The sequence below is a fragment of the Camarhynchus parvulus genome, chromosome 15, assembly GCF_901933205.1.
Source record: "Camarhynchus parvulus chromosome 15, STF_HiC, whole genome shotgun sequence".
NCBI lineage: Eukaryota > Metazoa > Chordata > Aves > Passeriformes > Thraupidae > Camarhynchus > Camarhynchus parvulus.
The window spans coordinates 14,042,171-14,057,093 of NC_044585.1; the positions used below are offsets into that span (position 1 = coordinate 14,042,171).

The 14,923-nt window shown below is 42.3% G+C and overlaps 1 protein-coding gene across 6 annotated transcripts in view; it reads left to right on the forward strand.

Moving 5' to 3' along the window:
* Positions 1 to 13,295, forward strand: part of MMP17 (matrix metallopeptidase 17) — a 53,945-nt gene extending 40,650 nt beyond the window's left edge. For 2 of the 6 annotated variants that reach the window (XM_030958897.1, XM_030958899.1), the window contains exons 8-10: positions 998 to 1,150; positions 3,289 to 3,546; positions 5,050 to 6,820. In XM_030958897.1, coding sequence (XP_030814757.1) covers positions 998 to 1,150; positions 3,289 to 3,546; positions 5,050 to 5,375 — 737 coding nt within the window. In that variant the 3' untranslated portion in view covers positions 5,376 to 6,820. Of the gene's footprint in view, positions 1 to 997; positions 1,151 to 3,288; positions 3,547 to 5,049; positions 6,821 to 9,112; positions 9,720 to 9,805; positions 10,427 to 11,842 lie in introns of those variants that run through there. The other 4 variants (XR_004061150.1, XR_004061149.1, XR_004061148.1 and 1 more) reach the window with 4 other exon arrangements.
* The last annotated feature ends 1,628 nt before the right edge of the window (positions 13,296 to 14,923 follow it).

Sequence of the window (14,923 nt, forward strand, 5' to 3'; positions counted from 1 at the left end):
GACTTTTGGGATAGATTTAAGGTTTCCCTGCTGCAGCAGCTCACCTGCTGAGCCCATAACTTCCAAAGGGACAAAGTGTCAAAAGTACTGAAATGTGCTGCAAAAAGGCTGAGAATCCCAGAGCCAACACAGAGTTGGGTTTGGAGTTGCCCCTGAAAACCATTAAGATTCCTCAGAAAATCCCATATAAGGCTCTTTCAGCAGGAAAAAGGATAAATCTGTTTCTTTTACGCCATCCAAAATATGTCAGAAATCCTCAAAATACTCTTTACTAGTTGGGGCAGTGCTGCTGCAGGTGTTGAAGTGCATTTGCTGGTACCACCAGTACGTTCATCCTGGAAGCTCCACAGGACTGCAGTCTCTGCTTAGTATCCTGCAGCTCTAGATGGTATCGAAGTCCTTAACTGCCTCCTTCCCCTTAACTCAAGCCTTCCAGATCTATTCAGATGTTTTCCTCCTCCTTTATTTTCTCACTCCTTTTCTTCATTACAAAACAACCCATCTGGTATTTCTGTGTTTCACTGTAACATACCAGACATTTCCAAACATTAAAGCAGCTGGACATCCTGTGTGCAGGAAGTTGTGGCTGATCCAGGAGAGGAGGAAGAGGGATGTTTTTTTGGAAGTTCTTGCTTAAGGCTGTCGGTGCCTGGTCCCACCAGCTTGCAGGAGGTCCTGAGCAGAGAGGGAGGGAGGAGATGAAAGGCTCCTCTCTCCTGCCCTGGCTCAGCGGCACAGCCTCACGCTGTGGCCAGGAGTATAACAGCTCCAGCACAATGTCCAGATGATTATTTTAATCCAAAAAAAGAAAGGGATTTCTTCTAACGACTGCTAAAAATAGAAAGCAGTCGCAGCTGCTGCTGGAAAGCAGGATGGCTCTAAATCATGGCTCCCATCTCACATGCTTTGCTTCCTGCTGCTGCCGCCCACCTGACACTCACCCCCCCAGGGAAGGTGGGTTGAGTGTGGTTCAGTAATGTCCAGTCTGTCCCTCCAGGCAAGTACTTCTGGAGACTGACTCGCAATAAGCACTTGGTCTCCCTCCAGCCGGCTCAGATTCACCGTTTCTGGCGGGGCTTGCCGCTCAACCTGGAGAGCCTAGACGCAGTCTACGAGAGAACCAGCGACCACAAGATTGTCTTCTTCAAAGGTGAGAGCAAACATGATGCTGGAGGTATAGAATGTGGTGCTAGGCAGGAGACACCAGTGCCACATGTTAAGCATCTCAAGTGCCAGTCTGAATCCTGTTGTCCATGAGCAAGGCCAGAAGAAATGAGCTGGCAGGGAGGGCAAGCAAAAGGTAATGGTCACGTTCCCCAGAAAATGAGGGAAATATCATTGAAGATAAAGTTCAGCCAAATGTAACAAAAATCTTTTCAAGAGCTTTTCAAGAATGAAACATAAGCAAAAACCACCCCTACGCACGCTCAAAGGTGCTGTGTTCCTCCTTTCACCTTTTCTCTTTTCAGTGTGTGTTGCTGAGAAAAGAAATAGTCAGAGAGGAAATATAAATGAAACTGAAGACCTTCGTTTTAATAATTATATTTCTGTTACTGTGGTTTTTTCTTAAAATTAGTAGTATCATTCTCTCTTTTAATTTAAAAAAACTTGCAAGCTTTTATTTCAGAAGAGCTGGAGGAACAGTTTACCTCTTGGTTTCTATACAAATGTCTGAGTCCCCCACAGACCATCTACCTGTGCTGGTTAGATGCCACCCATGCACTCAGTGTCACCCAAGACCCTGGCAAGACTCTTTGTTTCACCAAGGTTGTGCACTTGAAGTGCTAAACACATCCCAGCTCTCCATTCTTCCTGTTTGGAAACTACTTTTTGTCTTCTGACTGTTCTGCTTGAAACATGGTGCAATTACCGGTTTCAGAAATGCTGAACCAAGCGCTTCTGGAAGCAATAATTTGCTTTCAGTTCCCCCAGCCAGGCCAGAGAGATGGCTCATGTTCCACACAAGCCCCTAAGCTTGCCGAAGGCCTTTCCAAGTGTAGCTGACACCCTCCTGGACTGCCGCAGCTGAGAGCAGAGCCATGCTGAGCCCCGCATCTCTTCATGGAACAGCATATGGAAGGCTCTGCCATGTGTGTCCAGCTGCCTCAGGCAGCCTGCCCTGCTCTGCTTTCCCAGAGGGAATGGGGCCAGCTTAAGGGGTGTGCCATCCCTTATGCCTGGCTCTAGACTCTCCCAGTCATGTCTGCAGACCACAGCAATCATCAGTCACTTCCTTCTCTCTCTGCTGGGGATGAACAGACAACCGACCAAGAGCACAGGTCCAGGGGCTCCTCTCAGCTGCTAAGGAGGCTGAAATTCCAGATGTGCCACAGCTGGCATCTTGTTCCAAGACATGCATTCTCTGTGTGTGTTAGTCCTGCCTAGTTCCCAACATAAACTCAGAATTTTCTTTCCAGCTATAAAATATGACTCATTCTCTCCCTCCATCTCTATTTCATTAATCCCTGGACTGAAACCAAAGAACACAAATTACCTTGACCTCTAAGGTCCTGCTGCTGATACATGGGCATGCATTTAAGGGCCCCTTCAGATATTCTAGAAAACCAAGGGAGGAAAAACTCTGATCCTTAAAATAGGCTATGCGATACCCAAAAGGGCATTGCAGGTTCCTAAATAGGTGTTGTAAAAGAAGAAGGACTATTCCAGTGGTTAGAGAACTATGAAGAAATTGAGACATCTGGGTTAATTTGCTTGCTCTATCCTTCCCAAGGTCAGGCCAAGGGGGCAGCTGTGTAAGACCCTTGAAGAGCACTGAGCTGCTTGTATGGGATGTATCCAGTCCCTGTACATCCTCATAATGCACAGGTCTCTCAGCCCATCTGGCCCTAGAAAGTGGCAATTTCTCTTCCAAAGTGGACCACGCTTGGCTTCTCAGGAGCCAGTTTGCCCACAAAAGCTGCTTTGTTTCTTTGGTTATCAGGCAAAAATCCAAGAGGCAGAAAACCAAATGCCTCCATCAAATACATAAAAGTGAACAGCTTTGCTGATGCTGTTAGTGTGTTCATATCCTGGGACAGTCATGCTTTCAGCAGCAAAGCGGGGCTATGTGCATGGACAGCCTGACACAAAGAAGCAGCTGTTCAAAGCCACAGGTTCCCCTATGGGCTGACCCCTTCCTATTCCCGCCCTTAAATGCCCAGAGCTCAGCCCTGAGACTTTGTCACCACAGTAGATAACAAAACATGAGCTCATCTCATCTGTGGGGAAATACTGGTTTAGGCTGCGAAACAAATGTGATTTTATTCTGTGCTTGTTTCCTTTCCACAGGAGACAGATACTGGGTCTTCAAAGATAACAATGTGGAAGAAGGGTACCCACGGCCCATTTCGGACTTCGGCCTGCCCCTGGGAGGAGTCGACGCTGCTTTTTCCTGGGCTCACAATGACAAGACTTATTTCTTTAAGGACAATCTCTACTGGTGCTACGATGACCATGAGCGGAGGATGGATCCCGGCTATCCTTCAGAGGCCATCCCATGGAAGGGAATACCCAACCCTTTAGATGATGCCATGAGGTGGTCAGATGGTGAGTCCATATGGCAGTTTAAAATAGCACAGCAAAGAAAATCGGTGCTCTATTGAGCTGTAGCCCCTTCTACCCTGCCTGCCAACACAAACGCTGAGCCCCTGATGGGATGTTCCTGGTGACTGGAAGCTGAAGAGAGAGGTGTGATTCCAGCCAGAGCTCCCCATACTGCTCACTAGAGGACTTTGTAATTTTAAACAGGCACCAAAAATAAGGTGGGGGGATAATTATTGCGCTTCATTAAGAGAACACAGTTGACATGCGATGTCACTGTTTTGCAGTGATTTTTATCCTATTATGGGCTGATTTGGTTCTCGCCGGTCTTGTTGTCATTGGATTTTTAGGTGCATATATGAGGATGCAGACAGAAAACAGTTTTAAAAATGTTTTCCCAGAGTTACAACTTATTTTCTGATGAGATTTCTCAGTGGTTTTTTTCCCCTGAAAAGACCACAAAAATTTTGTCACAATCAGCTATTCACCTCACAATGAAGTGGTACTTACAGGGTTTATTTACTGGTGACCTAACAGTGTAATAGCCATCATTAAACCAGGCAGAGAGGAAGGCTACTTCCAGAGACTTTTCAACCTGAATTTCCAAAGCTATTGAGTGACATTCCCATAGGTAGGAGTCCTCCTGAGCATGGGGCCTGCTTAGAGAATTCACAGCCTCCCAGTTCAGAGTGGAAAATGTGCACCTGAAAGCAGAAGGTTCCCAGGGCCCTGTCAGGCTCAGGTTATTTTTCTGATCCTAGGGTCAGCAGCACACACGTTAAGTCATTAATGAATAATGGGGTCTCCAGCTTTACCATGCCCGATTACAAGAGGGAGAGTAGTGCATGATGTGTCCAGCTGTGGGTTCACAGGGCCTCGACCCTACACACCCACAAGTTCTGGGAGGCATAGCTGCTCCAGGACTCAGGACAGAAGAGGCAACAGCTCACCATCCACCTCCAACTGCTGGTGGCTCCTGGCTGAGGTGAGAGATCCTGCGCAGGCACAGAGTTACTTTCCCTTCTGGAGCATCCCTCCTGCAGCAAGAGGGGATATTGACAACAAGCAGTGATATCTCACGTCACTATATGACATGAAAGAACGCAAGCACACTACCTTCTCAAGGTGAAGGAAGAAAGAGAGCGTTTATTTTCCTGACTCCAACATTTATAGTTTTCCAAAAGTGACAGCGGATTGGAGGGTGATAGTGACACCTCTCCAATGACACTGGTCAAACCAACAGTCCATCAACTTTCTCCTCCTCTATAAAAGAAGACAAAACGATCAGTTATTTACAGAAAGTGTCTGAGAAAGTTCACCACAAGAATGTCAATATCAGAAGGCCTAGAAAATCTTAAAAAACCAGGGTAGCAATCTCATGCGCCTCTGCTCCCCGGGCCTCAGCTGGGGTGGGAACGCTCCTCTGCTGCTCCAAGTGCTCCTTTGACCTTTCTGTGGGACGCCATCCACTGCCACTCACCTCGTGTTTGGGTTTTGGTCTCTTTGCAGGTGCAAGTTACTTCTTCAAGGGCAAGGAGTACTGGAAGGTGCTGGACAGTGATCTGGAGGTGCAGCCCGGGTACCCACAGTCCATCGCCAGGGACTGGCTGGTGTGCAGTGACATGCAGGCTGACGCCCCCGAGGCAGCTGGGAGCAGCAGGACTGGGGCGCGCTCCAGGCCGGGACAGCACGACGAGAGCCGCTCGAAGAACCGTTACGAGGTCTGCTCCTGCACCTCGGGCACCCCATCCCTGCGCCCTCACCCCATACCGAGACTGACTGTCAGCCTCGTGCTGGCTGTGTGGACAGCAGCACTGGTCTGTGTGGCCCTCTGACGGCTCATCTCACCAGCAGGACAACACCATGGTGCTTCAGGATACAGCTCCGTGATTGCTAACTGTTGCAAGCAGAAAAAAAACATTCCTAAGAACATGCCAGTGAAAGGTTTGAATTCTCCATGAGAAATGAACAGTGGTTTTGTTTTGGGATTTTCTTTCTTCTTAATTTTAGTTTAAAGGTCTAATAACAGAGTTGAGTTCTGCATCTTCTTATTCCCCCATCCAGTTAAAGATAAGAGCAGCCTTATGTTGAATTTAGAAATGCTTCATAGAGATGTGTTGCTCTGGATGTTTAAACACAGCAAACAAGGGAGGGGCGGGCTAGCGGGATGGAGTGGGGACAGAAGAGATGCTGCTGAGATAGATGGCGACAGAAAGGCAGCCAGCAGGAGGTAGTAGTTGTGTACTGAGACAATGTACACATCCCATTGGATGTACTAGGTAGACGAAACCGTGACTCCACTAAGATTAACTGCAAGGTTATCATTATTTACTGTCACGCCTGCTGTAGTCACTGGTCTGGGTAACCTGTATCAGTTTCTATGGGTCAGAAACACCTTTGCCTTTCAGAAGGCGCTGCAGCTTATCTTTGTATATGAGTCATTGTAATTTAACAATTTCTCTAATAAACCTTGGCCGCCTACATGGAGATCTCCCAGTCCTGTGCCAGATCAAGCCTGATACCTGCAGCAAGGTACTGTTGGCTGAGGCTCGTAGGAGCCTTGCCTCTGGATGAGGGCAATGCAGCCAAATGAGATGCAGTTGCAACCACTGCCCCAGACTAATCTGTGCACACAAACTCCTGGTCTCACAGAAATCCTGTGTCGGGTTGGCCTTATGTTTTGGGAAGAATCAAGATTGCATTTGTTTGTACTCTGGCATACCTGGCTGTGCTGCCAGGGTAGCACACAATGGGCTGGAGCAGGTAAGATGCTGTACGGTCAGCTCAAATTCCTTTTGATGCCTCCTGACAGGAGTTTGGAATGCAGAAGCCAGGGTCAAGTGCTGCCTTAGGATGCTCCTGTTTGTATTTATTCCTCACCTTTATCAATTTTCTGTGGTATGATTTGGGCATTTGAGAGTCCTTGAAAATAGTGAGTGAAAACTTGGATGAGATGTCAAAGAAGCCAGGGTCCTCAAGTCTGCTGTTGTCAAGGTGCTGTTGTCGTGGGCGGAGACCACTGGGACACAGTCTTCTCTACCCTGCTTCTGCAAAGCTCCTGCACAAATGTCTTTTGCTGCCTTGCCGAGGCCAGCTTCTTGGGGAGACATGGAGCAGCCATTGTCACTGCAGGACCCAAGGCTGCTCCAGTGGCCCTGGTGCTAGGTGTAACACAAAGCCCTCTGTGGCACAGCAGGAAAGGCTGGAAAAGTGCACAGTTGCATCCTGACAGAAAGAGGGGGTCACCTTGAGTTTGCCTCTGTTATTTGCATTTTTGAATAGTCCCAAGCACTCTCAGGTGTGCTGTAACGTGATTTTATGGGTCATGACTCAATGAAACGTCCCATTAAACCACTAAATAGCCTTTAAAAACATACAAGCAAAAAAATCTCAGGCATACAGCTCCCTCTGCTGAGTGAAGCTGCCTCTGTTGTTCAGAGCAGCTCCCCATCCCGCCTCTGCCAGCCGAGCCAAGTAGAGGTTGCTGGGGCTGTGGGAGATGTGAAGTTCCTTTGATTGATTCCCATTGCATTTCTTTCTCTTCAGTCATGAAGACACAGCTTTTAGTCCTTTAGTCTAAACATCAGCATGTTACAGATTCCTCTTGGAGCTGTAGCCAAGTAGCAGAAGACACCCTCTCTTCAGTCCTGGAGTACTCGATTGTTCGTCTGTTGAGCTTGGAAGAGACACGCTGGACATGAAATTGCAGGGAAGCTACTTGCAGTAGCAGTTAAAAGGAAAAGCAGTGCAAGCTGTTCACTGTCTGCTCATTCCCCATGTTTCCCTCAATCTTCTGGACCTCCAGGTCACCAGACATCAGCCTTGCTTTTCCAGCGTTTTTGCTGAAGGGTTTCTAAATGTGGTGGTGGGCTTTGCTGTAGCTGGAATTTGTATCTATTTCAGGAAGCATTGCGTAGTATATCCTGCAATTTAATAGTTCCCCTGCCAGGTTAATTGTAGTGGAAGAAGTTAAATGAAACCAGGACACTGAATTTGGGTACACCAAACCCCTGGCAGTCACAGGTTATCAAATAACAAACCCACAGGTTACAACAATGTTAAAAGCCCAGCTTACAAAAATACCAAACTCCCAGCCAAAAAAAATACTAAAAACTTGGCCTACAAAAATACCAAACAAACCAGCCTATAAAAAACTGCATTTCAAAATACCAGAACAACCTAGTTTCAAAATAATAGGAAACCCAATTTCAAGGTACCAAAGCAGCTCTCAGATTTAAAATACCAGAACTTTAACCTAACCCAAGTTCCAAAATACCAAAGTAGTCTAGTTTCAAAATACCAGAATAACAAGTTCAGATGCATAAAAATAACCCCGTATCAAAATACCAGAATACTAAGTTCTAAAATACAAAAGTAATTCTATTTCAAAATACCAGATTATCAATTTCCAAAATATCACAATTACCCCATTTCAAAATATCAAACTGCAAAGTACAATTTTTCAGATCTCTTATATGGGCAGGATTCCCAAAACCAAAAGAATGCTTATTTTCATTTATAATGTAGATAGCCCTAATTCGAGGCCCTAATGAGACTTACACCATTCATATCATTACTATTCTTCTCCACCCTACTTAGTCACATGTGGAGCACCACTTAGTAATCACTAAAGAATAATTATTTAAGTCAACAATAAACTATCCAACTTATCTAGCTATACTGCCAAAACATAAAATTTTATTTCTTACTAGTTTTCTGCCCTTTTGCTCAAAGCTGTTGCAGCGAAAAAGAAAATACAGTAATTTTGCTGAAGAGTATTCTTCAATATTGATCCCTTTACTCCCTTGAATTTAAGTCAGAGGAGCCAAACAGTGACAGCTGCTCTGAGGGCTTTTATACCCGGTGGGATTTGCCCCCCTCCCGTTTCCTGGGCATCGTGGGAATGAGAGGCGGGCACAGTCAGGGGTATATTAACCCCAGCCTTTGCTAAGGGGCTTCATTCCCTCTCTGGGATCAGCTGGGATAAGAGCTCTCCTCTCATTTCAGTGCAGAAGCTCTTTCAGCTTATCACAGCTTGTTTTCAGCAGGTGCTTTTGGGTATCTAAAGCACCAGAGGTTTGGAAAACACTGTAAAGCATTGAACACAGGGAGTATTTAAGTTCATGATTTAGGGTTGTGTGTTCAGGGGCGTTAAGGTGCTTTTGTAGTTTCTCGTTTTGTTCTTGTTTGGTTTTTTGTTTTTTCTTTTTAGGAAGAGTGCAACTTCCTGAAAATCCAGGTTGTGTCAAGTACAACACTTCAGAGATTTTCAGCAGATTCATTGTGTCATAAAATAGATCTACCCTCTGTCGAAGATGATGTTTGAGATTGAGGCTTCAGATGAGTTGAGGCTTGTGACTAGGAGAAAGAGGGAGTGAGTAGGGCACCTGGTTAAGAGATATTGTGGGGGGTTTTGAAGGCAGCAGAGTGAGAAATAGTGTTGACTTGAGTTCTGCATCTTTTCACAAGGCTTTTCGCAAGCATAGCAGAGGCATTCACATGTCTTACAGAACAGGGGCTCATCCACTGCGCTCACAGAAATGTCATGTAACTTTGCCTCTCTCTAACCCAGGTGTCACGCACAATAACAGCCATATCCTTGGACTCAGGATGAAGCTGGAGACTTGGGGATCCAGGCACACTAAGGAGAGGATAAGTAGCTGACTTGATGGGATTTGGCCCGCATAACACTAAACTTGTACATTGATTTTGATGTTCTTTATTGTAGCTGACTAAGAGGCTAACAGGCGATCATGCTGCCTTCTGAGGCATACTCATTTCAGGTCCAATGGGGATTCACATCACCGGTCATCCAAAAGATAAGTTGGGGGCCATGGCCTGGAGATGAGATGATAGGAGAGTAGCAGGTTAGAAATTCTTGGGACAGATTTAAAAATTAGCAGAGCACGCTTGGAGCACGCCAAGCTCCCATCCCCAACGGGCCGATGGACTGAGTTTGCCGCTCTCGCGAGCCCTGTCTTCTGGGTAGCTGTCAGGAACCGCCGAGGAGTTGCGGTGAGTCGGGGAAGTAGGGAGGAGGAGCGAGGGTCAGCTCAGTTTTCAGCAATGCCACATCACCTCCTGTCCTCTTAACCCAGGCATACCTTGCAATGATGGCGTTGGCCTTTGAGCGCAGCTGAAGCATGCAACCCAAGGAGCCGGGCCTACCTAGGAGCATGGTGAGTAGCAGACTTGTGGGGTTTTGGCCAATGTGCTGCTGAGATCAGGCATTGATGTTTGGTTTTCCTTAATATAACTGTCTAAGCAACAACAGCCAGGTGACAGCAGGAACTTTCCAGCTGGCGAGGCGGCCTTCCTTCGCACCTGACATGAACCAGCATCCCCAGATGACCAAGAGATAAGTAGAAGGCTCTGACCCACAGAGGGGATGAAAGGGATGAAAGTGGGGTGCTGGGTCAGGACTCCCTTTTGGTGGGGGAAGCATAAGATGGCTGGGCGGCCCGGCCATCGCACGGACACGACCGGGAGCACGGGGTGCGACAGGAGCTCATTAGGCTGTGACCGCACTCGCGCTAATTAGCGCGCACCACAGCAGCAGGCTCGGTTCGGCTGAGCTCGGCTCGCTTCAGGCAGCCTCATAAGCCTCGCCTCGGTTCGCTCGAGGCCGTCAGGTTCGGCTGGTCTCGCCTTGGTTCGGCTGAGTTCGCTCGAAGGCGGCGTCGTTCGGTTGTGTTTTTATAAATATCTTTACATAGAGATTGTATATTTCTATATTTAGGTTTATATTTCTATAATACTTCTATTATTCCAAATAAAAACCTGGTCTCTAACCAAATAAATACAAAAGACCACCTTCTTTTAAACGATATTGAAATATTTTTATACTTTGTTTAATTATATTCACATTTATATTTATAGTCTCTTTTGATGCATTATATTAAGAATTATATATAATATATATAAAATTCTAGAGATGTATTTATATTATGTATCATATCTTCTGCTACAACTAATTTTTTCTTATATTTTTAAACTTTATGTATTTATGATATATTTCTATACTTAGATTTCTAGCTTTATATTATTTGTATTTATAATTTTTATAACCAAAACCCTGCCTATTGACAAATAAAAAACCGGCTTTATTTAACTATTTTAAAAAATACTTTTATATTTATAATTTTCATATTTATATTTATAATTTGTTCTATATTACATGATAACGTACCTGCTCCAGCACCGCAGTGGGGCTCCCTCTCCTGGGAACCTTGGGGTGCCCCAATGGCATCAGAACCCCGAGTGTTCACCCCCTTTTCCTCTATTTAGACACTACACTGGAACTTTTTTCTGAAAACAAAGACATTCCCTAAATCCTCTCCCTACGTCCTAGACAGATAGATACTCAGTTATTAGTTGACTGGGCAGCAGTTTCTTAAATAGAATGATAAACAATACGTAAACATTTGAGCTACAAGCAAATAGGCAAATCTGAACAAGGTACTGGTGGCCAACCACTGAAGTTATTTTGAAGCAATTTTTTAAACAATAAAATACTGATACCACAAAAATAAAGCAAAAAGCTAACTACTGGCTAAGAAAGAAGGAAAAATTAACTTTAGACAACAACAACATTCCAACAACACAGGCTTTTTCCCAAAGTCATATCTTGTAACTACCTCTCTTGGGAATTCTCATCCTGTATCCCAAAAGGAATAAATACCTCAGAGTGTCCTAAAGTAAAAAGTAGCACACATGAGCTCGTCACACTCCTAGAAGTTCAGCACAGCGTGCACTGAGTCTGCAACTAATTCTGCTCAGTGAGGGTCTGCAAAAAAACTTTCAACTGATGAACTGAACTGATTTTAAAGGGATGTTTTCTAAGCACAGAAGCACAACAAAGAACAAGCAGAAACAATTCGTAAAAACATCTGCAAGTTTTATTTAGCATATATGCGACTGATTTCCACCCTATGGCTTCTCACTTTGATTTGTCTGTAGGTTCAGGAAGATGAGAATGCACACTCTGCCTTCCCTGAGCTCCCCACAACAGCTGAGTGCTGCTCGGTGTGTTCAGATAATCAGTAACTGGATGACACGTACCCGGATAGACTGGAACTCCTCTGCTGGAGATTCAGGAGACAGTGGCAGAGACATGCTGACTGAGGTGTCGTCCGAATTCTATTTCTTTGTGACGAGAAGTAGTTTGTTCCCAACATCTGCAACAATCCTCAGCTCACTTCTGTGATTAGTATTAGTGGCATACAAATGGCAGCCCGAGGAAATAATGTTCTAGGCTCTAAGTGGCTGGGACAGGGTCTGATTTTTTGTTTTGTATTTGTAGGATGATTAGCACAACAGGGCTCTGATGGATGACTTGGCAACACAGAATTAAAAACTCCTCAATAGGATTACATCGACTTCTAGGAAAACACAAAAGCCTATCACCCTTCTGAAATCTACTTTTTATCCGAAGCGCATGGATTGTCACTATAACTGCAACTTCCAGCTTTTCAAAGCAGCTTACTTCTGAAGACCAGGAAACATCTATTTCTACAAAAATAATAGGCAACACCCAGGCTAATCTAAGCACTACTGTTTAATAGGGGATCTGCCAGCGTGCCAGTCCAGCTTAAAGCATGCTTTATTTCAGTCTAACATCCCCACAAAATTCTTCTCATATCTCCCAACCCTGAAATGTTATTTTTCCCTAAAGCTTCTCATCATTAGCAATTTCCAAGCAATATGGTTTTTTTACAACATTCAAAAATGTCATGCTGGACTGTACTAGAGAGTAATTTTCAAATATAAGCTTAGCAAAGTTTGAATTAACTTGTCCACAGAAAAAACCTAAAAGTGAACACCTACACCCGCCTAAAAAGAGCTAACAAGCCCCTGGCAGCTACCAGCATCAAAGCACAGTGGATGTTTCTAATGCAGGATGAGGATAACAGTATCACCTTTTGTTCTCTCCAGTTTGTTTTCTCTGCAGTCATATTTGCTTCTTATGATTTTTTTAGTCTCTATCTTTTTGGGCAGCACTGAGTCTGACGACCAGGACACGAGAGTCTTTCCCTGCCGGATGGAAAGTACCAGGAAAAAAGTTAAAAAAAGAACACAGTAGTTTGAAATTAATACTTCTGGTGAGAAGCAGCACCTAACCAACAGAGCAAAAGCAAACAAAGCATGATACCTCTCTGGGGACAGAAGACTTACAAACTCTCCAGGATTTACAATTGTAGTAACCAACCCCTTCAGGACAGTAGCCAAGTGTCCCATTAGGTGGTGCTGCACCAAAGAATGATCTGAGAGGTTCCAAAGAGTGAAATGCACAATATTTTGCAAAGACATAAAATCTTGCAAAATAACAAAACTACAACAGATATAAACTGCAGGGCAAGAGTACAAGTGTCAGCTTTAAGAGCTGGAACCATCCAGGTGAGCAACTGATGACTGGATCCTCAACAGAGTTTGAGCCCTTCAGGATACAGAAGGGTTTTCTCCAGAAATTTCACAGACTGAGTTTTGATATAACTACACTTGCCAGATCCTCAGAAACATCACCCATTCTCCAGGTGTCTGGAGAGAACCGCAAATGGCTCTCACATAGTTTGAGCTAGTTCTGTAAGGTCTCGGGGTGAATTTTACCAGATGCAACCAAACTGGGCAACTCCCAGTGGGACAGAAGGAACCCAAAGCATGTTTTACCAAAGCGTGGGCAAGCACAGCTCCAGCAAATACTGAGGAAACAGACATAACAGGGTAAAAAATAATAAACCTATTTTTTTAATCTTGCGGTTTTTTTTAATTCAGATGAGAAAAACAATTAAGGAGAAGGTGAAAAACTCACCATTACTGAACATTTCATCATCTGTAAGCTGACCATTAGAGGACTCCAAATTTAAAATTCACCGATCCCTGGGAAATAAAACCAACTATTATACGATAAACAGTCAAACAGAAGACGTAAAAATTTGTTTCCTCTAAGGACTTTCACATATGTATGTATGTATCTTTGTATACATCCTACGCATTAGAACATACACTTTATACCATCTCCTAATACATAATAATTTACCTTTAATCTTTGATAGTATAGCATAAAATTATTAACTTAAATTACTATTTTTTTAAATTTTTTTAAAAATAATATTTTTTTTTTAAATAAATAAAAAAAAAAAAAAAGAGTGGAAAAAATTTTTTTTTATAAAAAAATAAATTAAATAAAAAAAAACTTTTCCTATTATAATAAAAATTATATTATTTTTTTAATAAATTTAAAAAATTTTTTTTTATATTATATTATTATTATTAATATTTTAAAAAAAAAAAAATATAATTAAACAAAAAAAAAAAAAAAAAAAATAAATTTTATATAAAAATATATATAAAAAAAAAACAATATTATAAAAATAAAAATAAATTTTTTAATACTACTTCTTATTTAAAAAAAAAATTTTAATTTATTATAAAATTAAAAAATATTTTAAAAAAAAGAAAAATAAAATCTCTTCTTTTACATTTATCTTTTTTATAATTATATTATTTTTTTTTTTTTTTTTTTTATTTTTCTTTTTTTATTAACAAAAAAAAAAAAAAAATATTTCTTTTAAAATTTACATAAATTTAAATTTTTAAAAAAAAAAAAAAAAAAAATATTTTTATTTAAAATCCAATTCCTAAATAAAATGACAAAACAAACAGCATCAAATTCCCACCAATATCCTCCAAAAACATCAAAAATACCTCCACCAGCCAAACAACTGCCAGCGAAAAAAACCACACTACACTCTTTTCACTAACAATTCTTATCACATCACAAAAATGAAACAAAATAAAAAAACCCTATAGAAACACACACAGCAAATCACAAAAACTACTTAGAAAAAAAATCAAACCAACTTACTAAACTCCAAACAGTGCCACTGACCCTGAACGTTACTAAAAAAAAATAACTAAAACTCTACCTCTACACAAACTCAAAGAATAACCAATACGCTATAAAAATATCTTTAAAAACTGAACTAATTAACGATGTAAAATAAATCTCAACAACTAAAAAATAAGAAAATAACTACCCAACCAAAAACTACCTAAAATGACCCACCATGCAAAATACCCATGTTCTCAAAAATAAAACCAATAAACAACCAAATGCATCAAAAGACAAAAAAAAAAAAAACAAAACAAAAAAACCCAAAAACTTTAAAAACCACCAAAAAATTCCCCAAACCAAATAAACTTAAATTTACAAAAAAAAAAAAAAATTACTCCTAACTGAATAAACCCACAGTGCCTCAATCTATCAAAATAAAAATACCACCTAGAAAGAAACACAAAGCCTAAAGAGAAACGTAACCATAAACAATATCTCCCAAATGATCCGTAACAATAAAACATACACTACAAACAAACCAAATAAATA